Source organism: Lycium barbarum, chromosome 1 (genome assembly GCF_019175385.1).
Source record: "Lycium barbarum isolate Lr01 chromosome 1, ASM1917538v2, whole genome shotgun sequence".
NCBI classification, from domain to species: Eukaryota; Viridiplantae; Streptophyta; class Magnoliopsida; order Solanales; family Solanaceae; genus Lycium; species Lycium barbarum.
In genome coordinates, this window is record NC_083337.1 from 161,579,555 (window position 1) to 161,605,432 (window position 25,878).

A 25,878-nucleotide genomic window follows, 5' to 3' on the forward strand; every position below is an offset into this window, starting at 1 on the left:
GGGAAATTTTCTCAATCCAAAAAAAAAAAAAAAAACCCCCCCTTCAAACTATTCAAACACCCTTATTTATAGGGTTTGCTTTGCATTGTGGTGAATGAAAGAGATACGCGTGGCGAACAGAGGGAATGGGGATGGCAGTGAGCGTGGGGGGGGGGGGGGGGACAAAGGGAATGGGGGTGGCAGTGACCGTGGGGAACAGGAGAAGGTGGAAGTGGCAGAGGCAACGTGGGGGAGATGAGGTGCGGGAGAGAGAGAGATGAAGGAGGAGAGAGGAAGGGAAAGAGAGAGAAGAGAGAGGGAAGGTGCGTGAGGGGTGTGCGGCTGGTGGATGAGAATGGAGGAAAAAGAACCCTAATGGTTCCTTGTTAGGTGGAAGGTGGGCCGGGTCAAACGGGTAATGGGCCGGGTCATAGGTTAAAATAATGGGCTGGAGAATTTAGAGTAGGGGCTGGGTTGGTTTGGCTGATTTTTTTAAAATATGGGCTGGTCCGAAAAATGCTTATGAGTTGATTGGCTTTGATTTGGGTCAGATGAATTAAAAATATGGGCTGAGTGAAAGAAATAGTTTGGCTTCTAAATTTAAATAAAAAACCCATTTTAATTAACTATATACTGAGCGTGCTAAAATATCCCCTAATACAAAGGCGTGTATTTATTAGTATTCAGATGAACAAAATAAAATGATATGACGTCGTAATAGTTGTGCAATAATATTTTGAAAGTCAACGGTAAATAAATGCTATTATTTAGCTGCGCAAAATAAATGCGATGCGTGTGCATAAGCTGGTAAAATGCTGAAATGATAAAAATGTGAATTATAATAATACTGGTAACAAAATAATAATAATAATAATAATAATAATAATAATAATAATAATAATAATGGTAGTAGTGATGGTAGTAAAAGATAATGACGGGATAATGAAATGCCGGTATTAATAAAAGCTAATAATTATAGTAAAAAATGTAAATAATTATTTTTAAAGTTGTCAAAATATTGGAAGCGAAAAATAGGTATTTCGGAGGAAAGGTGGGACAAAATTGGGTGTCAACAACTTGATGTGTGATGCCAACTTTAATATTGTCAAAAGCCACAAGCTAAAAACAAATGTTAGCAATAAAGAAATATATGTGTAAATAAGACAGGGTTGGAGAAGTTTACACTTGTAACCCCTGTTTCGAAAGTTGAATCCACAACATACTTTGGAGATGCGAAGAGATAAATCTACCTCCACATCCACAAGATCTATAATGTACAAAATAAATCCACGTCCACGGAATTCACTATGCTGGAATTTAAATCCATGTTTATGCCCAGAATCCACAATGCCAAACATAAATCCACGTCCACTTCCACGAACTTTATAATGTAGAAAAAATAAATTCATGTCCACATCCGCATCCCACGGTACAAAAATATAAATTCACATCCACTTCCACAGACTTTAAGGGCGAAAAAAATAAATCCACTTCCACGTCCGCATTCCACGGTACAAAAAATATAAATCCACATCCACTTCCACAGACTTTAAGGGCGAAATCCACTTCCACGTCCGCATTTCACGGTACAAAAATAGAAATTCACATCCACTTCCGCGGTACAAAAATATAAATCCACATCCACTTCCACGGTGCAAAAATATAAATCCATATCCAGTTCCGTGGTACAAAATATAAATCCACATCCACTTCCACGGTACAAAAATATAAATCCACATCCACTTCCACGGTACAAAATGTAAATCCACATCCACTTCCACGGTACAAAATATAAATCCACATCCACTTCCACGGTACAAAAATATAAATCCACATCTGTTGACACCCAATTTTGTCCCGCCTCTCCCCCAAAATACCTATTTATCCTTCTAATATTTTGGAAAATTAAAAAATATATATGTTATATTTTTACTATAATTATTAGTCTCTTATCAATACGGGCGTTTCACTATTCTATTACCGCACTGATTATTATTATTATTATTATTATTATTATTATCATTTTCGGCATTTTACCAGCTTACGCACACGCATTGCATTTATCTTTGCATAATTAAATAATAGTATTTATTTTACTGTGGATTTTCGAAATATTATTACACGGCTATTACAACACCATTTTTTATCTGAGCATTAATGATTGCATATTTCATATTGAGCAATATTTTAACACAAGTTATTTAAACAGGTCTTTTATTTAAATTTAGAAGCCAAACCATTTCGTGCACTCAGTCCGTATTTTTGATTTATCGGATCCCAAATCAAAGCCCAATCAACTCATAAATATTTCTTGACCAGCCCATATTTTGATCCCAATTTTTTAGACCAGTCCGTGTTTTAATTCGCTAGCCCATTCTTTTAATACCCGGTCTAAACATCGACCCAGTCCACAAACGGACCGGGTCCGACCCGTTGTCATTCAAAATAAGGGAAACCCCTTTTAGGGTTTCCCCTCAGTTCCTTTTTCACGCCCGCCGCCTCCCTCCATTTCTTTCCCTCACTCTCTCTTTTCGCTCCCTCCCCTTTTCCGCCGCTCCTTCCCTCATCACCTTCAACCTCTGACATCCCACTTCCCTCTGCTCCCCACGTTGCCCCCACTCCGCCCGACGCCTCCACCACACCTTGTCCCTCCCCCCCCCCTCTTTCATCGTCATCCCCCCACTTCACTGTCTTCTCCCTCTGACACCCCCATGCCTCTGCGCTCCACTCCTTCTTGTCCCCGCTTCTCTCTCTCTTCCTCAAAACGAAAACCCTAGCCCCAAATCCTAAAAATCTAGCTATAAATAATCGTTCCTAGAATGAATTCGGGGGTTTTTTTTTTATTGGGAAAATCCCATAAAAGAAAGAGTTCTTCAGCCGCATGAAAATTTCCTTAAAAAATCAATCCCTTTAGCAGTCATAATTTTATTTAATATCGGGTCAAAAATACTAGATCCAATTTGTATTCGATTGCTTTGTTTGTTGCTGTAAATCCGAGCCTCGCAAGCTCGGATTTGGTAGTCTTCGAGGTTGATTGGAAACCCCGTACCCACTTCGCTGCACCCAGAAAAGGTCAGTGTAATCCCTAGTTTCTATCCTTTAAATTTCGTCTTAATTTATGTTTAGTACATTGTTGGTATGCGATTAGTATATATTTAATGCTTGTCTGGATTACTGTTTGAATTAGAGTATTTTATAGTTATATAGGATGGGAATTGTTTAGTTGGATAATAAAGATTATTGTGTTTATCCTAGTTTAGTTAGCTTAACTCTTGTTTTTTTTTATTTAGCTTGATTAATGTGTCATGAACTTAGTCGTTCCAGATTCAAGTCAAGATATATGTTGGTCGTTGTTTAAACCTGTATAAGTGCGATACATTTCTGTCCTGGTTACATGTTTATCAGGAGTCCATCATAGTGAGAGACTATAATGAACTGGCTCTGTTGTCTATATTCCCTTCTTCTCCCTCATTTCTTTTGACTGAATGATCCAAACCATCAGTTCTTATTTACTAAAGATGTTTTAAGTCCAAATGGTTTCCTTCAGTTGTCATATTGAGGAATTAACTCAAAGCATGTGTTAGTTGAATATTGATATGTTCAGCTACTGTTTGTGTAGGGTTCTGTGAAATGACATGACTAAATTCTTGAGATATGCTAATTTATTTAGACATGATTAAGTACCCCCTGTTCAAATTTTGCCAAACAATGAGAATATGCGAGGACCATTTATATAAGGAAAATGCATTTCTGTTTCACTTTACTTATCAAATATAGAGACTTGGAAAGTATCTCACGAATTCGTTAGTTTGCTTGGTTTAAGTTGATCCAGATCTTTTAAAATTTCTTAAAGCTCTCAAATGGTATGTCACTTGTGTAGGTTTGATCCTAGTTTTCTGTCCAGATCCAATCTGATAATGACATAGCTCTGAGATGTATTGACCTCTTCTACCATAAAGCATGTTGCTTAGATAAGCTAATTCAATGAAACGTCGGATTGTAGAATAGAAATCGAAACTGCCCCTTTTATTAGTCAAAGTGTTCTGTTCTCAAAAAATAAATTCAGCATTTTGCTAGTAATAACAATGAGTTTAGCATTAGTTTCTTTCTCTGGAAGGTCCCTGAGTGTGGGGTAGGGGTTCTTTTGATCTTAAAATCATGAGTAGTGGTTCATTTTCCTTTGAGTATTATGGGTGCCTAATCTAAAGGTGCTAATATTTCTTTTATGCCTTGATTAGAGTAAGCTGTGGTATCTTTCTTTTTGAAAGTTGGAGTTTGATGTTAAAAGACAAATTATGGTCTGTTTGGCCTAAAACTAATTCATACTTCTTCTCCAAAATTAAGAATTCCAACTTGTGCATCAGTTTACAGAAGGGTAATGGCATTTTAAAAAATGATTTGTCATTTTCTCCAAATTAAAGTACCATTTAAATTGGCTCAAGTGGACTGCTTAATTTAAAGAGTTTTTGTTGAAATATATTTGAGTATTAGGAATACTTCATCAAGTTCCTGCTCTACGCGTGGGGAAAGAATAATATGCATTTTGTCGTAGAGTGCCCCCTTTTTTTTTTTAGAAATTTACTGCCTGTATGTTATATCCTAAGCCTAAACCACAGTGTTTTATCGGATATTCGTGTTCTGAATCTCAATTAAGTTCGTGGGAGGTTTGAAAACAACATGTTGTAGAAGTCTATCTAGTTGAAGGATTCAACATGATTAATAGATAATCAATGCTGCCCTGCATTTTCCTTATGTTCCTAAGTGTTGGATTTGACCTTTGCCATGAATGTAGTGTTCAATAAGTGACTGGTAGCAGTGTAGCTTGTTTGCTTTCTTAAGTTTGTCTTATATGTTATCATACATCATTTCTGCTTTTTTTTATGTTTTGATTATCATAGTATGCTTTAGCTTAGTTTAGTTCTGTGTCACGGTAATTATATCCCAATAAAAGCATAAATCTTTGTAACATAGTGGTTGATTGATTTTTCTTTTCTGTGGCAACCTTCTGCCAGCTATTGATGTGCCCATTTGAATTCACATTATATTTATTTAGCTTCGTCTATTGATTGCATACTAATCCTTATCTTTCATTTTATGCATGACCATTCGCATACGAGTCCGAGGGACTCGTCCCCCTTCCGCATTCGGTGTTGGGCCAAGGCCCAACGAAACATATTCCCCCTCTGTCCACAGCAAACAAAAAATCCTGGGCCACAGCATGACATAAAAGAGATTGTTGGGCCGAAGCCCAATGGCAACAACAGCAGCAGCAGCAGCCCTTAAAAGAGGCTGAGCCCATTCAGCTTATTGGCTCTTCTATTTTTATTTTTTGTACATTTAATTTGTATGGCATGATTAACTCTTTATTTTGTTTTTTTGTTTTCTTAACTTGGATAAATTCTAGTAAATTTAGTGGGGTTTAGTCTTAGTTATGGGTAGTTAATTTAAGAGAAACTAACAATTAATTCCATAAGTTATTCTTTTCTTTTCATGCTTTTATTTTATTTGAAATAATTGATTTGCAAAATGGCATGACTATATATTTTGAGTAAAGGGAATCACATTTTATCATAAATGTTTCAAAACGTCACTAATATGCAATTATAAGTATATTTTATAGATAACCCTTCAAGTTTGAATCAATCATGCATATTTTTAGCTAAGCATAATTAATAATAAATGACTCACTTCCTTTTGAATCCTATTTACAAGCCTAGATTTCCTACACTACTATATTGATGTAATTTTATTTCAAGTTAAATTGGCTAGGTTCTCTTAAAAGCTTCTACTTATATACAAATCATTATATTTTGCAAGTCTCATTTTTTACAATAAAATTATTGTTTTAAACTCAATAACATTTATAAGTTTTATTTTAAGTGGACTACTATGTATTTCTTAAAGATAGTTTAAATAGCACCATTATGTTTTCCTTTAGAACTCTAATAACATTTACAATCTATTTTTCTTAAGATTTAAGCATTATATTTAATCTTAATTAATTAACTTAAGTTTGGTCGGATAACCGTAGGTTAACGGATTTTAAAGGATGTCTAACCCCTTCCTTTAGGATAATATAGAGCCCTTATTCAGAATCACATTGGTTAAGCAGACTATTAATTGAGGTTTAGTTTTAACTTTGCCTTAGTTAAACTCTAGGTGTCCTAATTCACTGTTAAATTAATTAGGTGGCGACTCCTTAAATAAAACAAATAGGAATCACGAATATGTTGTACTCCTACTTTAACCCGGTTAAAATGGGGTATAACAACATCCACTTCCACAAAATTTGTAATGTAGGAAAGATAAATCCACGTCCACGTCCAAATGTTCATAATGTAAAAAGATAAATCCACTTCCACGTCCACAATATCCACATTGCAGAAAAATAAATCCACGTCCACTTTCACAAATTTTATAATGTAAAAATATAAATCGACATCCACGTCCACATCCACGAAGTCATTCGTGTGAAAAATGATAAATCCACGTCTACTTTCACAAAATTTATAATGCAAGAAAGATAAATCCACGTCCACGTCCGCGTCCACGTCTACAATGTTTATAATGTAAAAAGTTAAATTCGCTTCCACGTCCACAATATCCACAATGCAGAAAATAAATCCGCGTTCACTTCCACAAATTTTATAATGTAAAAATATAAATTCACTTCCACGTCCACATCCACGGTAAAAATATAAATCCACATCCACTTCTATAAATTTTATAATGTAGAACTTCATGTCCATGTCCACAAGATTCATAGCATGGAAATTTAAATCCACGTCCACTTTCACAAATTGTATAATGCGAGAAAGATAAATCCACGTCCACGTCCACGTCCACGTCCACGTCCACAACATTTATAATGTAAAAAGATAAATCCACTTCGACGTCCACAATGTTTATAATTGAGATATAAATCCATGTCCGCTCTCACAATTTGTAATGTAGAAATGTATATCCACGTTTCTGTCCACATCCACAAAACTATTCGTGAAGAGATATAATTCCACATCCAAATTCACATCCTGTTGTGACGTAAGTTAAATCTACAATTGTCCCCACGATTTAACATATGATGCAAGATTTCGATCTTGTCATCTCATTAAATACCACATTCTAAAAAACTTGTTAGCAACTTGAAATAAATAAATATGTATGAAGTGATAATAAAGTTGAGGAATTTAAACCGATAACAGGCGACCATGTCCGTATCCACTTTGAAGAAGGTTAAATCCACGATCATGTGCTCTTGGTCCCTCGAGAAATGCCACGAGCTAAAACAACTGTTAGTGGTAAGAATATGTAAATAGCTAGGTTTGAAAGAATTACGCTCACAACCCTTGGTTGAGAAGATAGATTCATGTCCACTGTTGCTATCAAAATTTCATGAAGAATGGAACAACATCCATCGTTTAGCGCAAGCTAAATTTACATCCACATTGAAGAATATTTGCCTTTTGCAAAAAGCTAACTCTTTGTTCACGTCCATAACTAAAATTTGAAAAAGAGTCAAATATGCTCCACATCTATGCTAATTGAAACCTTTCTCATCAAAGAAAAGTTGTGAGTTTAAAGAAAATTGGTTGACTTGCGCTTGTTGGGGAACTTGGTCCTTGAATTGATTCTTGTCTCAGTCGCGTCCACGTTCTTCGAGGCCTCACTACATATTTTGATTCGCCAAGGAGTTTTCAGTAATAAGTAATACAGAACGTCTTCCGCAATTAAGAGTAATGAGTTTTGGATGGCTTTGAAAGGGGATACTTAGTGGCTCTAATAGATAAAATGATTATGAAGACTCGAATTCAAACTTATCAACATTTTAGAAAGACATGGACGAACTTCATTTAAGACCACTTTTGTGCTACTTCTAAAAAATTGTCCCAGTTTCCAGTCCTGGAGGCGCTTGGTTCTAAACGATTGAAAAGTGAGAACTTATAATGAAAGTTTTTGGAAGCGATTTGACTGAATTCAAAAATTTGTCCCAGTTTCAAGATACTAGGACATATGAATTTAAATAATGGGAAGACCAAAATCTTATAAAAATCCTTATGTATCTCATAGGGACCAAAATGGTTGGACAAACCGAAGATATTGAAAATTTTAAAATCGAAGGCCGAACCCGCCTTGGGTTGCCTACGTATCCTAAAGGAATTAGGCCAGACGTAGTTCGTGAAAACTTGTTGGGGAGGAAAATGATTCATTGCTAGAGGGGCGACCGAACTCAGAGCCATGGATTGAAAGGGACTACAAAATTGTGTGTTGGGACCCTGATGAATATATCGGGTTGTGTGCCTAGATCCTGATGCATACTCTGCTTTGTGTACTAGAGCTTTAAAATGGAATACCCGCACTGGAAGGTGGGCGCCTGACTGGAATTAAAATGCCCGCATTATGAGGTGGGACTGAAATTTAAAAATACTCGCATTATGAGGTGGGTGTCTGAACTGAAATTTAAAATACCCGCATTATGAGGTGGGTGCCTGAACTGAAGTTTAAAATACCCGCATTATGAGGTGGGTGCCTGGTTCGGAATAAGCCGGTTGAGAAGTGGTAAAATAGTTTGCTTGGTTAAGCTCATCCAAGTTTGGGAATCTGGCATAGGCAAAGTCTGACGAACCCCATGAGATGGAGTCATATGTGGCGGAGTTTGAGAAAATGACCGATTTTGAAGTACCATACGACTCAGTTCAGCAACTCGTTGCTCCAGACGAGCAATGATCTCAAATGTGTTTCTGTTTCATTAGAGGATGTGAGATTACTTGTGATCGGTAAACTAAGAGATGGCTCGGATGAAGTAGTTGCATTGATCAAACGAGTCTTTTTTGGTTAACCAGGTGATTAGTAATGAGTTAGAGTCTAATTTTTTTTTTTTGGTTAACCAGGTGATTATGAATGCTCCGCCAGTTCCCCTTTAGCACAAGTCAACCTTTTGTTTTGAAAATAAGTTTAAACGGAAAAAAAAAAACACGAAAAGAAAAAAGAAAACGAGTCAGTATAGTGTAAGGACATATTATTGCATATAAACACATTATTGCATATAATACATCACGTTCTATAATGCAAGGGACCTCTTTATGCCAGAGGTAGGCCTAACGAACATTTGAAGGACAAACATGTCTTTTATGTATCATTCCATAACTCTTCCTAAAACTAATGTACAAGAATAATAAAAATTTATTACATGCCAGTTTAAAAATACAATTCAAAGTTAATCTAAGATATCTAACACTTCATCTCCACTAATTTCTTTTAGTTGTCTTCAACCCTCCGACATTAATTGGATGCTCCACGACAACCTGCAACAAATGTCAGCTTTCCTAAGATATTTATCTATAGAGTACTAGGTCCACACATTCCACACATTTGTCCTTCAAATAATGCACATAGATAGTGAATAGTGTCACTTAGAGTCATAGACTCATTTGGACATTTGGTAAGGTTGACTAATGAACTTAATACACCAAGGGTATTAAGCCTCCTAGGTTTAAAATGATGCATGTCCTTACAAGGTTTTGGTTTTCGCTCTACCTAGGTAGACTAAGAGTGGTTTTCCTATGACACAAGGCTCCCCCAAGCGGACAACTTGGGAGTGGAAAGTCCGTGGCCGTCGACTGCACCGCCGATCGACTAAATCCACAAGTTCGATCCAACTAAAAGGGTAATTTAGTAGTGCACGGCCGCGAACTGCGAAACCGCTTAAAGTGTGTGAATTTTCCAGGAGTGGAGGAAATATGAACGGAATGTCATTTTAAGAAAAGCAGTAACATATTGTTGCATAGAAAATTTTCACATAATAAAACAACCACTTAAAAACACATAAGAAATAAAGCAACAATAAAGGCAAAATAAAAAAAATAAAAACCCAAAACGTCCAATTAATTAATTATTAACCTAAGTTGTTATGGTTAAGAACCTAAAATCTCCAGCGGAGTCGCCAAGCTGTCGTACCCCATTTTAACCGGGTTAATTTTAGGAGTACAACATATTGGTGATTCCTATTTACTTTATTTTAAGGAGTCGCCACCTAATTAATTTAAGGGTGAATTAGGACACCTAGATGTTAACTAAGGTAAAGTTAAAGCTAAACCTCCGTTAATAGTCTGCTTAACCAATGTGATTTCAGGTAAGGGCTCTATATTATCCTAAAGGGAAGGGGTTAGGCATCCTTTAGAATTCGTTAACTACGGTTGTCCGGCCAAACTTAGGTTAATTAATTTAGATTAAATATAATGCTTAAATCTTAATAAAATAGGTTGTAAATGTTATTAAGGTTTGAAAGGAAAACATAATGATGTTATTTAAACTAACTTGAAGAAATACATAGTAATCCACTCAAAAATAAAACTTATAAATGTTGTTAAGCTTTAAATAATAATTTTATTTTAAAAATGAGATTTGCAAAATATAATGATTTGTATATGGATAGAAGCTTTTAGAGAAGACCTGGCCAATTTAAACTTAGGATAAAATTACATTATATGAGTATAGTGATGAAAAAAATTTAGACTTATTTTAGAAATAGAATGCAAAGATGATGAATTTTCTTTCTCCTTTCACTAACTTATTTAACGATGCTCGACTAAAAAATATACATATAATTGGATGAATCTTGAAAACAATGTTTATAAAATATACTTGAGTTTATGTTTGCGTATTAGTGATGTTTTGAAATATATATGATGGTAAGAATAAAATAATTCCTTTAACTCAAAATATGCTATTGAAAATCAACTGTTCTAACAAAAAATAAATATTATAGATACTTTAAATTAACTACCCATTATATTAAACTAACCCACTAATTCTGTTAAGGTTCATCTAAGTTAAGAAAATAAAATAAGGTAAGGTTAGTCATACAAAGCAAATAAAAATATACAACGATAAAATAAGGTAGAGGAGAAGAAAAATTGAATGGATCTGGCCCATTTTCCACGCCCAACTGCTGCAAACTATTCATGCTATTGGGCTTTGTCCCAATAAAATTTTATGTTGCTGCTGCGGATTGGCTGCTGCTGTATGGGCTTTGGTCCAATAATAATTTTATATGCTGTTGTGGATGGATTGATGGGGAATGACTCGAGAGGATTTCGTTGGGCTTTAGCCCAACATCGAATGCGGAAAGAGACGAATTCCTCGGACTCGCATGCTTTTTGGGGTGCAGCGAAGTGAGGCAGGATCTTCGATCTACCCTCGAACACTATCAAATCCGAGCTTGCGATACTCAGATTCACAGCAACAACAAGGTAAACGAATATAAATTGGGATCTAGTATTTTGACCTGATTAAAATAAGATTACGATTTGCTAAAGAAACTGATTTTTTATGGAGATTTTGAGGCGGCTGATGAACTAGTATTGCTTAGGTGATTTTGCCACTGAAAAAAACTTGTTTCTTGCTTTAGGGGGGGGGGGGGGGGGGGTTCCGCTCTCCGGCCCTTGCTAAATGACTCAACTCGCAGATTATTTATAGGGTTTTCCTATTCGTGACGAAGAAAGAGAGAGAGTAGCGGGGAACAAGGGAAAGTGGGGAACAGAAGGAAGTGGGAGCGGGGTGTAGGCGGCGGTGGTGGGGGATGAAGATGATGAAGGAGAAAGAGAGAGAAGGGAGCGGGGAGAGGGAAGCGGCGATGAAGAAGAGATGAAACCCTTAGGGTTTCATCTCTTTTGTTAAAATGAAATGGGCTGGGTTGTGGGTTAATGGACTGGGTCAATTTTCCTTTGGGCTGAATTGGCTGAATATGTGGGCTGGGGTAGATGAGGGCTGATGAAATTAAAATATGGGCTAATTTTATGAATTAGTCAAAAATAATATGGGTTGATTGGGCTACTATATTTAAATAAAAGACCTATTTAAATAACTCTATACTAAAGTGTGTTAAAATATTATTTAATATAAGATATGCAATTATTAATGCTTAGATAATAAAATTATATGCCGTTGTAATAGCCGTGTAATAATAATTCGAAAGTCCACAGTAAATAAGCACTATTATTTAATTATGCGAAGATAAATGCGATGCGTGTGCATAAGCTGGTAAAAAAGTGTTGCAATGATAAAAAAAATGTGAATTATAATAGTACTGGTAACATAATAATAATAATAATAATAATAATAATAATAATAATAATAATCATAATAGCTAGTAACTGTAATAGAATGATGAAATGCCGGTATTGATAAGAGGCTATTAATTATAGTAAAAATACAAATATATTTTTTAATTTACCAAAAAATATTAGAAGCGTAAATAGGTATTTCGGAGGAGAGGCGGGATAAAATTGGGTGTCAACAGATATTATGATTAGACAAAGCATTACACACATATTACATATATTACTATTAAACAAAGCATTACTCACACTTCATTACATATATTACTATTAAACAAAGCATTACACACACTTCATTTACATAAACATGGAAACATAACCACATACAAACGACACGTATGAAATATCTAAGTTTTTACAGATCCATCACCGATCAAATGATCTATTTTCCCTTCAGGGAGTTCAAAGAAATCTGCCACATCTAGATGCATGGGCTCAACATTATCTTCAGAAATAAAATTTGCTTCGGCATCCTTTTCTGCCTTTTTGAAGGAGGCCTGATACAGCTCAACTAGGTGCTTTGGCGTACGACAGGTACGTGACCAGTGCCCCTTTCCTCCACATCAGAAGCATTTATTTTCTGAATTTTGCTTTTGCACAGCTTTATGCTTTTCATCCTTCCTTTTACACTGCTGGTGGTGAAGGGTATTATTTGGTGCAAGACGAGAATCATGATTAAAATTCCTTCCTCGACCACGACTGGGGCCACAACCTCTTCCACGCCTAGAATGGTGAAAATTTGCCTCATTCACTTTAGGGAATGGGGCAGTACCAGTGGGTCGTCTTTCATGATTTTTCAGTAATAATTCATTATGTTGTTCAGCCACTAGAAGATGTGATATTAGATCAGAATATTTCTTGAACTTCATCTCTCGGTATTGCTACTGCAGGAGCATACTCGAGGCAGGAAAAGTGGAGAATGTTTTCTCCAGCATATCATGATCAGTGATATTTTCACCACATAATTTCAACTGAGAAATAATTTTAAACATGGCAGAATTATATGCCTTAATAGATTTAAAATCTTGTAGCCTTAAATGGAGCCAATCAAAACGTGCTTGTGGAAGTATGACCATCTTCAGGTGGTCATATCTATCTTTTAAATTATTCCACAGAGTAAGAGGATCTTTAACAATGAGATATTCCATTTTCAAGTCCTCATCAAGGTGATGGCGGAGGAATATCATTGCCTTGACACGGTCTTGGTTGAATGCCTCATTTTTATCTTTGATGGTGTCTGTCAGACCCATCGCATTAAGGTGAATTTCAGCATCAAGAATCCAAGACATATAGCTATTGCCGGATATATCTAAGACTACAAATTCACGTTTAGTAGGATTTGCCATTAGTAAAGGGAAATAGAAAGTCAATACCTTCGAGGCTTTAAAGTATTTGCTCGGAACGGCAGAGTCTCGTGCTGATAACGTGTTATAAAATGAAGCTAAAAGAGTAATAATATTAAAGGATGAAAACCATAGAAATAGAGTAACAAAAGAGGAGAGATTTTATTATTCTTCCAAAATGTGTTACAAGTCCATTCCATATGAAAACTTATGCCTCTATTTATAGTGCTACATATGCATTCAGTATATGAGATAATGGAAGAATCATTAAGATGGTGGAAGATAATGGAAGAACCATTAAGATGGTGGAAGATAATGAAAGAGGCATTATATTTGTGTAGTGGACATCCATACTATATATTTCATAACAGGAAGAAAATAGTGGAGCGCACACGTTTTAATTGTAAATCAAAATGGACAGGCTATGGAACTTTTTTTTTTTTTAAAGCAAAAAAAAAAAAAGACAGGCTACGGAACCATTAACCATATATGTGAATATTGAAAATATTGGCAATTATAATAATTGTGTTTTAAATAATCGTGGATGTCCATTTATTACTTCTTGTCACGACCCAACCCCGTAGGCCGTGACTAGTGTCCGTGCTGGACACCCAAACGTACCCAATAATCCAAACCAGCAGACTAGCAGATTATATAAATATAAAAGTCAGTCGACATTACTAGTGTCATAGAGGAACATATATAACACATGGAAGCCGATAAGGCTATCACAAATCATAGCAACCCAAAACATATACAGAACCCACATGTATGTCTACAGACCTCTACAGAACATAACAGAAACATAAGACAGGACAGGGCCCCGTCGTACCCATGAATAGCGTACATATATCCAACAGCAGCAGACTGTACCAGAGTATAGGCTCTGGACAAAAGAGCGCTCCAGAATAGCAGAATAGGTGTCCTAGGCAGGTGGGTCAGCAAATCTGTAGTCTGTACCTGCGCGGCATGAAAACGCAGCCCCCGAAGAAAGGGGGTCAGTACGAAATATGTACTGAGTATGTAAAGCATGGAACGTAGTAAACAAAGTCATAATCGGAACAGGAGGTACAGAAAAATGAACGGAATATCCAGATTAGCAAAATGCTGATCATAAAGCATAAATAGTACTTACAGGAAACGTATGTCATACCTGGTCCCATTACGGAACAAAATCATAACCGGAACAGAACGTACAGAAATGTGAGTGAGATGTCCAGAGTATCAAATGCATATTTTCAAAACATGAAGAGTATGTACAAAAACATATGCCATATCATATCCGGCCCCTGCCAAGGGACTCGGCAGACAGAACGTGGTCACCCCCCGACACTGGTGCCACAACACATAAGGATCAGAAAAGGGGAATAACCCCGTAACATAGCATATCATATCAGATGGCCATATCAGATCATATCAGAACAAGCGTACATGGCACAGCATACTCCACAAACCCATGTACGCGTATACCTGCCCCCTCACATCGAGGCACGGCGAACAATGCAAAGGATCACGCTTGACAACATATCCTGGCCCGGGCTCAGTGGGGGAAACATTGAGGCATCCACGAACGGAGTAGTGAGAAACTAAATGCACTAAAAATACCATAAATATATTTCCAGAGACTCAATGAGGCATATCGAATGTCAAATCAAATCAATGAAATCGGACGGAAACATAGTAAGTAAATTTAGATGTCATAACGGGTTACGGAGGCATAATCTATCCGAGATCGTTTTCAAGATTCAAAACAATTTATAAGACTTAATGAAATATTTAAAATAGTTTTTATTTAGTAGATAAAGGAGTAGTTAGAGTATCTCTAACGAAAACGCTCGAAGACAAGTCATAGACACATAAAGGGTAAAATTGGAAATAGTGGGCCCACCTCGGAACCAATGAAGCGGTGGGCTCAAATTACGTATTTTTAAGCTTATGGGGTCACCTACAAAGGTTCTAGGACATTCCATAACTTCCTAAGCAATTTGGGAAAAAATTTCATAATTTTTCATCAAAGCATACTTAAGGAATTCAATTCTATTGAATGAAAAAGAGACGATTTCAAACGCGGATTCCGATGGACAGAATATTCCCCGAGGCGTAAATCCAAGCCTAGTACATCTAGGACATGCCAAGAGAAGAATCGGGATAGCTTTACATACCTTTCTTGCCCTTTACGCTTGCCAAAACTCAAATCCCGTTTCGTCCAAAACCTACAAATGGTCACATTTACCAATTTACTATTCATAAGACTTAAAATTTCAACCTTAACCAATTCTTGTCTATAAAAATTTGAGCAGCATCTCCCCTATATATATATCATCCCCGAGGTTAAAACTCGGCTAAAACAACAACAACCATACCAACATCAATAATCGACTAGGAACGCATTCTAGCGTAAATAGTCTTATTTTCCAAATAATGCGACAATTCCAAATCCAACTTTGCACTTACAACCCGATATCAATATTTTCATATTCACATACTAATATAAGACCATTCAAACATAAACCAAAAGTATTCCAAGCTATATATTCAATATTCAACAATTCCATCAACTTCCATATTCAATCCAAAATTCTTATATATGCAACAAAACCATTCCAACACATTTTCTACTTACTAATTCATCTCCAACAACAATCTACCACACGGCCAACATGGCTTCTTTCCAATTTCATCCAATTTTCATTCAACTTCCATTTCCAATACAAATTCCACAATAACCACAACTAGTATACAACTTAAAATTCAACTCATATATGTATACAACATATATACACCCATGGCTACATATATAATATATATACATACCCACTTTGCAAACTTTCATATTTCCATAAATTCTACTCATTTCTACATACTACAACACAAACAAACCTTCATAACATAAGAAAAAAGAATTGATTCTTACCTTGTTTTTATGAAAGTAGCAAATCCTTCAACATCTTATTGTTCCCATGCTCCTCTAACTCCAAACAAAATTATATTCGTGATTATGCGTTGCCCGGACTTCGATTAGTACTTCGTAGCTTGAAATTTCACTCACAATCCTCACTTTTATGTGAGATTTAGGCCCCTTTTTGTTGCTGAATTTTCTGAAAAATTTGAGAAGTTTTTAGATGATAAAAATGGGGTTTTGCCCCTTTTTATAAGGGCTGAAACGGCGTCACTGTAGCTACAGTACTGTAGCAGTGCTGTAGCGTACTGTAGCAGTGCTGTTTCTGCGCGACAGTTCAGTTTGTAGCGTCTATAATTCTCTACTCCGACGTCCTATCGATGAGTGGTTTGTTGAATCATAAACTAGACTTGACGAACTTCATTTTAGGCTTTTGAAACGCCTTAAAACTCCAAATATGCATAGAGATATACCCCTCCAAAGTTGACTAAAAATTTGTCCGGCATTTCTCAAATTTTCGTCGAACTTATTTTCTTCAACTTGCTCGATCTCAAAATATTCCGAAACCCTCCATACATGATATTTATCACTTATTATACATGATAATGACCATATTCTTGTGTTTTAAAATACTCTTTCCCGATGACGACTTACAAGATCATAATCATCCATTATTTAAACAATATACTTAATAATGCCTCATTCCTCATACTCCAAAGTTGTTTTAACTAGTCGTAACTCGACATTCTTACATTCAAATTTAACAGTGTTTCTTCGAAGTACGGGGTGTAACACTTCTAACGCTTGCAATCAATCAAGTAAATTGCAAATAATTTATGCAGGAAACTAGCAAGTAGCTTTTTGAAAAGCATGCAACTTCTTTTTTCCTATAAATAAGAAGTTAAATTAATTCATTTTGTACATCAATTTCTGAAGAAACAAAACGTCTCTCCCTCAATTTTTTCCCCCTACATTTCTTATGTTATATATTTATCATTTTTATAACAAAATGAGAATTCCTGCCTTATAGTTAAAGCTTTTCTTGTGGCTTTTACCGACTTGTCCATTAAGTTGTTGGGGCGAAAGGTCAAATTAGTTAGTTTATACGTCTCAAACACCACCGAAAGGTAAATAGCGTGTCCATTTGCCAACTTTCGCGTATAACACGTTCATTTCTAACTCGTCCATAATATACTATTCATAATAAAACTTCTACACCTTTCTTCTCCATAGGTTCTTGATTTTGCTGCAATTTTGTCTTTCCGATAACCTCCAAATTATTCTTGGATTAATCGAAGGTTTATCTCGATGTCGGTAAGTGCAAAACTCAACAATCTCTTTTTCTTTTTCATTTTATCGTTGCATGCAAATTAGCTGTTTTGTTTTTTATTTCTGACTTTATAACGATCAAAACAAAGATGTATTTAAAATAACAACACAATTCTATGAGATTCGATTTCATTTGTAAATCTGAAATAAATGGAAAAAATTCATCTAATATTCTTGTTTATATCTTTTCTGGAACTAGTATATATATGAAAGGCACAACTTTTAATCATATGGCAATTTATATCCAAGGTGATAAATATTGTGGCTATTTAGATTCTCCACCCTCACAAGCAGATTAAAAAAAAAAAAAAAAGGAAAAATATTTTTTTTATTAAGCCTTTTGTTGTCAAGTCTTGATGTTTTCTGGTTGTTTATCATGATAGGTTAAAACAGTGCAAGTGAGCAATGTTTCTTTGAGTGCTAAAGAGCTTGATATCAAGGAGTTCTTTTCATTCTCTGGGGATATTGAATATTTAGAGATGAAAAGGTTTGTTTTTGTTCTTCTTTTTGTTTTTTTGAGCATTTATCTTATCTTTGCATAAGATTTTATATGATCAGAAGTACTGAAATAAGGTGAATAAACAGGGGGAAATGTGCCTATTGAAAATTTAAAAGCAGCCAATTACAATGCCAGCTGATTGATGGTTTCTATTATTCCTCACGCGTTTTTTATTGTATTGTATAGTGAGAATGAGCGATCTCAAGTTGCTTATGTCACGTTCAAGGATCCTCAGAGTGCAGAGACTGCAGTTCTTCTTTCAGTACGTAGACTTCTCGTTGATCTTGGCATTTTGTAATTTTTTTGTTAGTGTTAGTTCATAAGTTTCTATTGCGAGTCTAATTGATCTAATGCTGAAAAAGTTGTCACCTTTGTTGATCAAATACTGTTTTCGGTGAAATCAAATGTCTATTTGTATAATTTATGGTCATCGTGTCTTGAGTTTACAACAGTAATTCTATAAAAGTTGCAAATCCTTTGTGCCAGTTGATTAATTAGCAAGCATCCCTTGTCAAAAATGATGCAAGCTAGCCCCTATTCCTTTTTTCTAGATCCTTCTGTATTACCACTTTGTTTCCTCAATGTGGCGTGTTGTTTTGTGGGATGAGACAGAATGGCAAAATTGTGCTGCTCCTGTTGCAAAGTTGTAATCATAGCTTTAAGTAGGTTGATGTATCAAAAATCTTAACTCACATTGTTTGTGCTTTTGTGTTGGTTCCCAATCTTCATGTCTATTATTTGGCTGTTGCCTCATCTGTCCATGGGAGATAAATCCAGATTTTCTTTCACATTTAGGAGATTCCTAACTTTTCTAGGTTATGAAAAAAGGATACTTCTCATCAAAGGAGCTGCTGCACGAAGTTGGCAACAATTTGCTGTTTGTTTGTATTGTTTCTCTTGGTTAAATTAGACTAGTCATTATAAAGTGGAATTAACCATCAAAAAATTAGTTTCTAAAGGTGAGCAAGCTGTGAAACTGTCACAATTAAGCTTATAAGACCATTAACTGAAGGAACTGTATGAGCTAATCCTTCGATTTATTTGGATATATACTTCACACGACACTGTTGGTGGGAGTCAATAAATGGACCTTGGGCCTAACTAACTCGAAAGTTAGCTCAAAACTTAGCTCATGAAGTGAGGATTTTCCAAGTCCAAATAAGTAGACAAACAACCCATCCCTCAACCAAAGTGGGCAACTTCTGTAAGAGCTTCCAGTTTTCTCCTCTAAGTATTTATCCGCTCGGCTAGCATTCGTATCTGTGTTTTATCTCAATCCAGCTGACTGGGGATTTATTGTTCCCCGTAGAAGCAAAATTATGGTTTCAGTTTAGCCCAGAGCACTTTGAGGTGCTAAAAGTCTTGAAGCTCACCAGAGCCGGCAGGGAATAGTGCAAAGTAGCTGACGAAATCATACAAGCCTAGGTCCATGTGACTTGCCTGTGGCCTTCATACTTCAGCTTGATGGCCTTAATAAAAGGATCACATAGCTTCAGGGGGAAATTGCAGTTTGAAAAGTTAAGAGACTATACTGTATTTTAGCATAATGGAAAAGTTGATCAGTTTTTTGAAAGTTAGCAGTTCTCTAGTTGTAGAAGTTAGAGTTGGAAAAAAGGAAGCACACTATGGGGATACTTCTACAATTTTAGTACTTAAGTCAGAATTACTCGGATATTATTTGAATGGATGCTTGATACACTTTGTTGTCTAGAATGGAAAAGGAACAGAGAGTACGGAAACCATTCTATACTTGAAAATCAGTACCATCATTTTCTCTCCTCTTCTTTTATCCAGTTGAAGCTTTATTATAGTAGTGATACAAAGTGACTGCATTCTAGCATAAGATTTGTTGGTCGTTCACTTAGCTTACATGCTGCTTGATTACAAGAATGAGTTGTTTCCAATTCTGAATGTGTCCCTTTACTGCTCCGCTTTTGCGATTGATAAGCTTTTGATGAGCTTTTGATAAGCTCACTTGGTGTTTTTAGGGAGCTACAATTGTTGATCAGCCCATCTCAATAGTCCTTGCACCCGAGTACAAGCTCCCACCTACTGCTTCAGTGCCACCAACTGTACGTATAAGTTTATGTTTTAAGCAGGCTTTCTGGCTTCATCCATCACGGAGTAGTCCTTAAAAGGTGTACCTTTTTTATCTGTAGCCAACTGGAAGCACCAACGCCCCTGTAATTGAAAAGGCAGAGGATGTGGTCAGTAGCATGTTGGCAAAGGGCTTTATTTTGGGCAAGGACGCAGTTGGCAAAGCCAAGGCATTAGACGAGAAACACAAGATCACATCTACTACCTCAGCCAGAGTTGCTTCTTTAGACCAAAAATATGGCCTTAGCGAGAAAATCACTACGGGGGCAACCATCGTGAACCACAAAGTGAAAGAAATGGACCAGAAGTTCCAGGTCTCTGAAAAGTCAAAATCTGCTTTTGCAGCTGCCGAGCAGACTGTTAGCAATGCCGGATCCGCCATCATGAAGAACAGATATGCTTTGACAGGGGTAACTTGGGCTGCAGGTGCCTTTAATCGGGTCACTAGGGCTGCCGGGGAAGTTGGACAGAAGACAAAGGAAAAACTGGCTGAAGAAGAAAGAAGAACTTTTACAAGAGGTCATGCGGAAGAACAAACTGCAACTTCTACAAAAGGTAATGTGCAAGAACATGTTGCAACTTCTACAAAAGATAATGTTCAAGAACATGTTGCAACTTCTGCAAAAGGTCCTGTGCAAGAACTTGCAGCAACTTCTGCAAAAGGTGATGTGCAAGAACTTGCTGCAGCTTCTGCTAAAAGTGATGTGCAAGAACATGCAGAGTCCCAAACCAGAATTGAGGAACCACCTACCATTCCATCTCTCCCCCCAAAAGCTTAATCCTACACTATTTTAAAAGTAAATGCGCGATTTACGCTTGTTTGTTATTCAGAATTGAGCAACTTATTATCTATGGTTGATCTTAAATTAATGTGCTATTTATACATGGAATTTTCTGTATGTTGGAACTTAAAATGTTATTACTGGATCATCCTGAGTTCGTATATTTGATTAATGAACTCGGCAGTTTCAATCATTCTTGTAATGGATTTTTTTTTTTAAACAAAACAAAAGGGATTTTGCAAGAGACGAAACCAACGACGATTTCTTTTATGACACCTAATGGAATTGAAGGAAACCTTATCTTAAAAAAATTACTCTAAAAAATTCTAACTTTGATGAATCGTCTAAACGCTATTTTGATGTTATGGAGTATACGCTTAATGAGCAGAATGGATACAAATGATTCATATTGGAAACCCTAACTCGATTGAAGATTATAATAGCCCGAACTTAACTCGATTGAACATGTTGCCTATTCTTTTTCCTTCTACTTTGTCCTTTCGGTGGAAATATATTATTACTACATACGTTTGAGAAAAATGAATGCTACTCATGTATTTGATTTAGCGTCTGCGACATCAAAGCTTAGACCTATTCGTTTTAAGTATTAAAGGATAGCACTATCTTCAAACTAAAAGTAATGGCATATTCATGTATAGCTTATTTAAATAAGCAAATAAAACTATACATTCATGAAAAATGAAGATGGAGAAGCAGTGATTGTTTAATAGAAAATCTATCCCCCTGCAGGCTATAGGAACTTACATCAATGTGATTAGTAGAAGGTGAAACATAAATAGTACCATCAGAAATTCGATGTTTAATTCTTAATTATAAAACAATTAGATAGAAATTGTGTAATAGCACAAAGATACGTAGGATTTATTACTTATCATGAATTCTCAAAATATTCTATAGCCTTTATGTTTTTTTTTTTTTTTTTCCGAAATGTAAAATTGTTGGTGTGAGGTGTGGACCCATATGCGGCATAGACGGAAATGAGAACAGGAAAGTAAAGGTTTAATTAAAGGTGGGGGCGGACCCATAACAAATCCGACCTTAGCTCAGTTGGTAGAGCGGAGGACTGTAGTTTGCATGCTGAAATCCTTAGGTCGCTGGTTCGAATCCGGCAGGTCGGATGTTATTTTTGTTTTCTTTTTCCCACCCAAAAAAGAAAGAAAAAAAAAAAAAAAAAATGGAGAAAGAGGTTCTATGCTGTGCTGGAAAACCAGCTAATTGGAAAAGAATTCAAGTTATATTCACCATGTAACTATTTTGAACCATTAATGTCATTTAATCTGTTATAACATGTTATTTATCATTTATTTTAGAGAAAAGGGGCAAATATACCCCTCAACTATAGGATATGGAGCAAATATACCTTCCGTTAAAAAAAAGGAGAATTTATGCCCTCGCCGTTAATGAAAAGGGGCATATATACCCCTCAACTATATGATATGGAGCAAATATACCCCTCGTTACAAAATTGGTGCAAAAATACCCCTGTTGTTTTAAAATGGTGCAAATATACCCCTGTCGTTTTAAAATGATGCAAATATACCCTTTTCACTGACGGATTTTAAAAAAAAAAAAATTTAGGTTATTTTTTAATTAAAAAATATCACGTGACTTTAAAAAAAGTCTACCCTTTTTTTTGTGTAGACATACTTTTCTAAGGCCACATAGTAATTTTTTTTTATAGGTGGGGTCTGTTCGTTTAAAAAAAATATCTCCGTGACTTTAAAAAAATAAGTCTACCCATTTTTAAAAAAAAATAAGTCTACCCTTTTCACTGACGGATTTAAAAAAATAAATATTTAGGTTATTTTTTAATTAAAAAATATCACGTGACTTTTAAAAAAAGTCTACCCATTTGTTTGTGTAGACATACTTTTCTAAGGCCACATAGTAATTTTTTTTATAGGTGGGGTCTGTTCGTTTAAAAAAAATATCTCCGTGACTTTAAAAAAAATAAGTCTACCCATTTTTTTTAAAAAAAATAAGTCTACCCTTTTCACTGACGGATTTTTAAAAAAAAAATATTTAGGTTATTTTTTAATTAAAAAATATCACGTGACTTTAAAAAAAAGTCTACCCGTTTTTTTGCGTAGACATACTTTTCTAAGACCACATAGTAATTTTTTTTTATAGGTGGGGTAAACTTTTTTTTAAAGTCACGTGATATGTTTTTAATTAAAAAATAACCTAAATTTAAAAAAAAAAAATCGTCGGTGAAAAAGGTATATTTGCACCATTTTAAAACGGCAGGGGTATATTTGCACCATTTTAAAACGACAGGGGTATATTTGCACCAATTTTGTAACGAGGGGTATATTTGCTCCATATCATATAGTTGAGGGGTATATATGCCCCTTTTCATTAACGGCGAGGGCATAAATCCTCCTTTTTTTTAACGGAGGGTATATTTGCTCCATATCCTATAGTTGAGGGTATATTTGCCCCTTTGCCCTTTATTTTATATTGTAAATTTTCTTATAATGTCTTAGAAATTAGAACACTATGGAGGAAAGAGAACAGCCTCCAAGTGGAGGCTACTCAAAATTTATATCTTTAGGAGCAGTAGTAGCCTAATTAGTCACTGCTCAAGTGAGGGAAACTACGTTGACGGGATCCCTCTTCGGACATGAAACTGATTTACTGGCTCAACTAGACCATTCGTTCTCTTTGGAGATGTGCTATATTAAGATGTTCACCATGAAGTTTTCAACTTCATTTCCCACCAGGCACTGTCTACAACATGTACCCGTCCCGAGACACTATGGCTCGTGTTTAGTTACGAGACTTGCAGTCTAATGGTGGCAACTTTTACCTTATATCGCTTCTTTTTTTTTTTCTGTCAAAATTTGTTGTGCAGCAAAGCGAATTAGGCCAGTGACTTTTACCCTGTATATTATATATATCCAAGATGGATACATATAGGAGACACATTGGTTTACCTCCATATATAGTAAACAATAAATACACATGCGTATCCTCAAGATTGCATGGTCTGAACCTTATTACATGCCTCTATGTGTATATGAATAATGACAGTGCGATAGTTGCTATCTGTACTTAAAAGAACTTTTCCATTTTACCTCATCGTAGACAAACTAGGATTACAAAATAATGATCTAATCATTGGTCGCACTATTAGCATTTCAAGAAAATAAAACATTAATTTTCATAAAAACTGAAACTAAAACGTAAAATTACAACACTCTTTGTGCTAGAGAAACTAATATATAGAGCAATCTCTTAGCAGAGTTTACCTACCATTCATGCAGTAGGTATGAAGCTCAGTTGTTGGAGCAGCAAGATTGCATGTTTAAGCTAACTTTCAATTAACAAAGTGCATTATTACCCATGATAATAAGATCATCAAATGCTCTTCAAAGAACCTACGTCTAGTAGCTCACTGACAAAGGAAAAACCAGACATGACCAGAATTCATATGTTCTTGACTTTCCTTCTAATGTTGCTGATTTCATCTGTCTCTACTGCCACAAACAGTAGCCAAGACATCCTCCAAGCCACTGAGGAGATGAGGAAAGCCAACTATTTCACCTTTGTAATGCTGATTAACATGGCCCCTGCAGACCTTATTCAAGGAAACATCACTTTCTTGATGCCAAGAGACAGGACACTGTCCCAAACCTTAATCCAAGAAAACGACGTGGAAGATTTCTTGCTCCGGCATTCCATACCTTCACCGTTGCTTTTCGACCACCTCGAACACTTCCCAACAGGTTCCATGATACCAACTTCAAAACCTGACCTTGTCCTCAGAGTCACCAATTCTGGAAACATGCGTTTCTTTCTCAACAATGCCAGAGTCATTAGTCCAAATATCTGCACCAAAACTGCTTCCATCAGATGCCATGGCATTGATCAAGTCCTGGAAGACAACACTTTGGCATCTGATCATAATGCCAGTCTTCCTGTGCCTCTGCCTAGTCATAACGTTACGAGTCCACCTCTTGGGCTGTCTGCATCACCTCCTGTAATCTCACCACCATCAGCAGCACAGCCAATAAGTAGCAGCATTAATCCAATTCCATCATCATCTCCACCACTGAAATCTGCAGCTCAATCTGCAGTAGCTTTAAGACAAACTGGAATAACTGGGCTTATTTGGTTGCTGATGGTTGTGAAGTTATCTTTTTAATCGAAACTTAGGCTTCAAGTTGAATCAAAGCAAGAGAGGAAGCTTGTATATGGAGGCCAAACGGATATAGTGATATGCTACTGAATTTATATTGCATACTTCTAGTCTATTAAGATTTGTTGTTTGTTGTGCCACTTTATTTAGATGCTCCATAGGTTATCTTCTCTCAGATATCAGGTTTAAGGCCTTAACGTAAAAAAATTCCACAAACATTTTTTTTTTTTTACTAAAAGGGTTTGAAGTATTGAACACTGCAACACTGTGTTGGTTTGAATTTGATAAACCGTGGAATGATTTGAAGTTACTGGTTGCAAAAGAAATGATCTTTATGGCCCAAAATATAACACTACTACTACTAGTAGTTAACTGAATAATGCATCCTCTTTTTGTAAGGTAAATCCGGAGAAAGTTAAGTTAGGAATGAGGGTCTCTTCACGCTGAGCAAGGGATAAATGCAACAAATTGTTGGAGACTGGAGCAAATCCTTATTATGTGACCATCAACTATTGTATTTGCAAGATTGTAGCATGACAAAGAAAAACTGACATGGAATTGGAAAAGCGAGTGGGTGAGGCTGGAAATACCGAGTTTAAGTGGAATGAAGTTTGTAAACTAATATCACTAGCAACTTGCATTTTGTGCTGATGGAGAAATTAATATTCCTCA

At 35.9% G+C, this 25,878-nt stretch overlaps 2 protein-coding genes, 1 long non-coding RNA gene and 1 other non-coding gene across 4 annotated transcripts; 3 read left to right on the forward strand and 1 right to left on the reverse strand.

Annotated features, from left to right (window-relative positions):
- Positions 1–14,063: 14,063 nt before the first annotated feature.
- On the reverse strand, positions 14,064–16,826 carry LOC132602752 (uncharacterized). Its single transcript, XR_009567872.1, has 3 exons — positions 16,353–16,826; positions 15,601–15,651; positions 14,064–14,398 (listed from the first exon to the last, which is right to left on the reverse strand). It is a non-coding gene; the product is annotated as an uncharacterized LOC132602752 (long non-coding RNA).
- Positions 16,827–17,491: 665 nt separating this feature from the next.
- On the forward strand, positions 17,492–21,161 carry LOC132602746 (binding partner of ACD11 1-like). Its single transcript, XM_060315526.1, has 5 exons — positions 17,492–17,651; positions 18,050–18,153; positions 18,352–18,427; positions 20,154–20,237; positions 20,325–21,161. The coding sequence occupies exons 1-5, from the start codon at positions 17,646–17,648 to the stop codon at positions 21,039–21,041; spliced, it is 987 nt and encodes a 328-aa protein (XP_060171509.1). The 5' UTR covers positions 17,492–17,645; the 3' UTR covers positions 21,042–21,161.
- Positions 21,162–22,097: 936 nt separating this feature from the next.
- On the forward strand, positions 22,098–22,183 carry TRNAY-GUA (transfer RNA tyrosine (anticodon GUA)). The gene is given in 2 exon segments: positions 22,098–22,134; positions 22,148–22,183. It is a non-coding gene; the product is annotated as a tRNA-Tyr (tRNA).
- Positions 22,184–24,151: 1,968 nt separating this feature from the next.
- Positions 24,152–25,212, forward strand: LOC132617255 (FAS1 domain-containing protein SELMODRAFT_448915-like). The gene has a single exon (XM_060332226.1). The coding sequence runs from the start codon at positions 24,430–24,432 to the stop codon at positions 25,210–25,212; it is 783 nt and encodes a 260-aa protein (XP_060188209.1). The 5' UTR covers positions 24,152–24,429.
- Positions 25,213–25,878: the final 666 nt, after the last annotated feature.

Excerpts from the sequence above, each read along its gene's own strand:
- LOC132602746 (XM_060315526.1), top strand. Across the intron at positions 18,428-20,153 it reads AGACTGCAGTTCTTCTTTCA|GGAGCTACAATTGTTGATCA; the intron begins GTACGTAGACTT and ends TGGTGTTTTTAG. Across the intron at positions 20,238-20,324 it reads CTGCTTCAGTGCCACCAACT|CCAACTGGAAGCACCAACGC; the intron begins GTACGTATAAGT and ends TTTTATCTGTAG.
- LOC132617255 (XM_060332226.1), top strand. The coding sequence starts at position 24,430 with ATGCTCTTCAAAGAACCTACGTCTAGTAGCTCACTGACAAAGGAAAAA.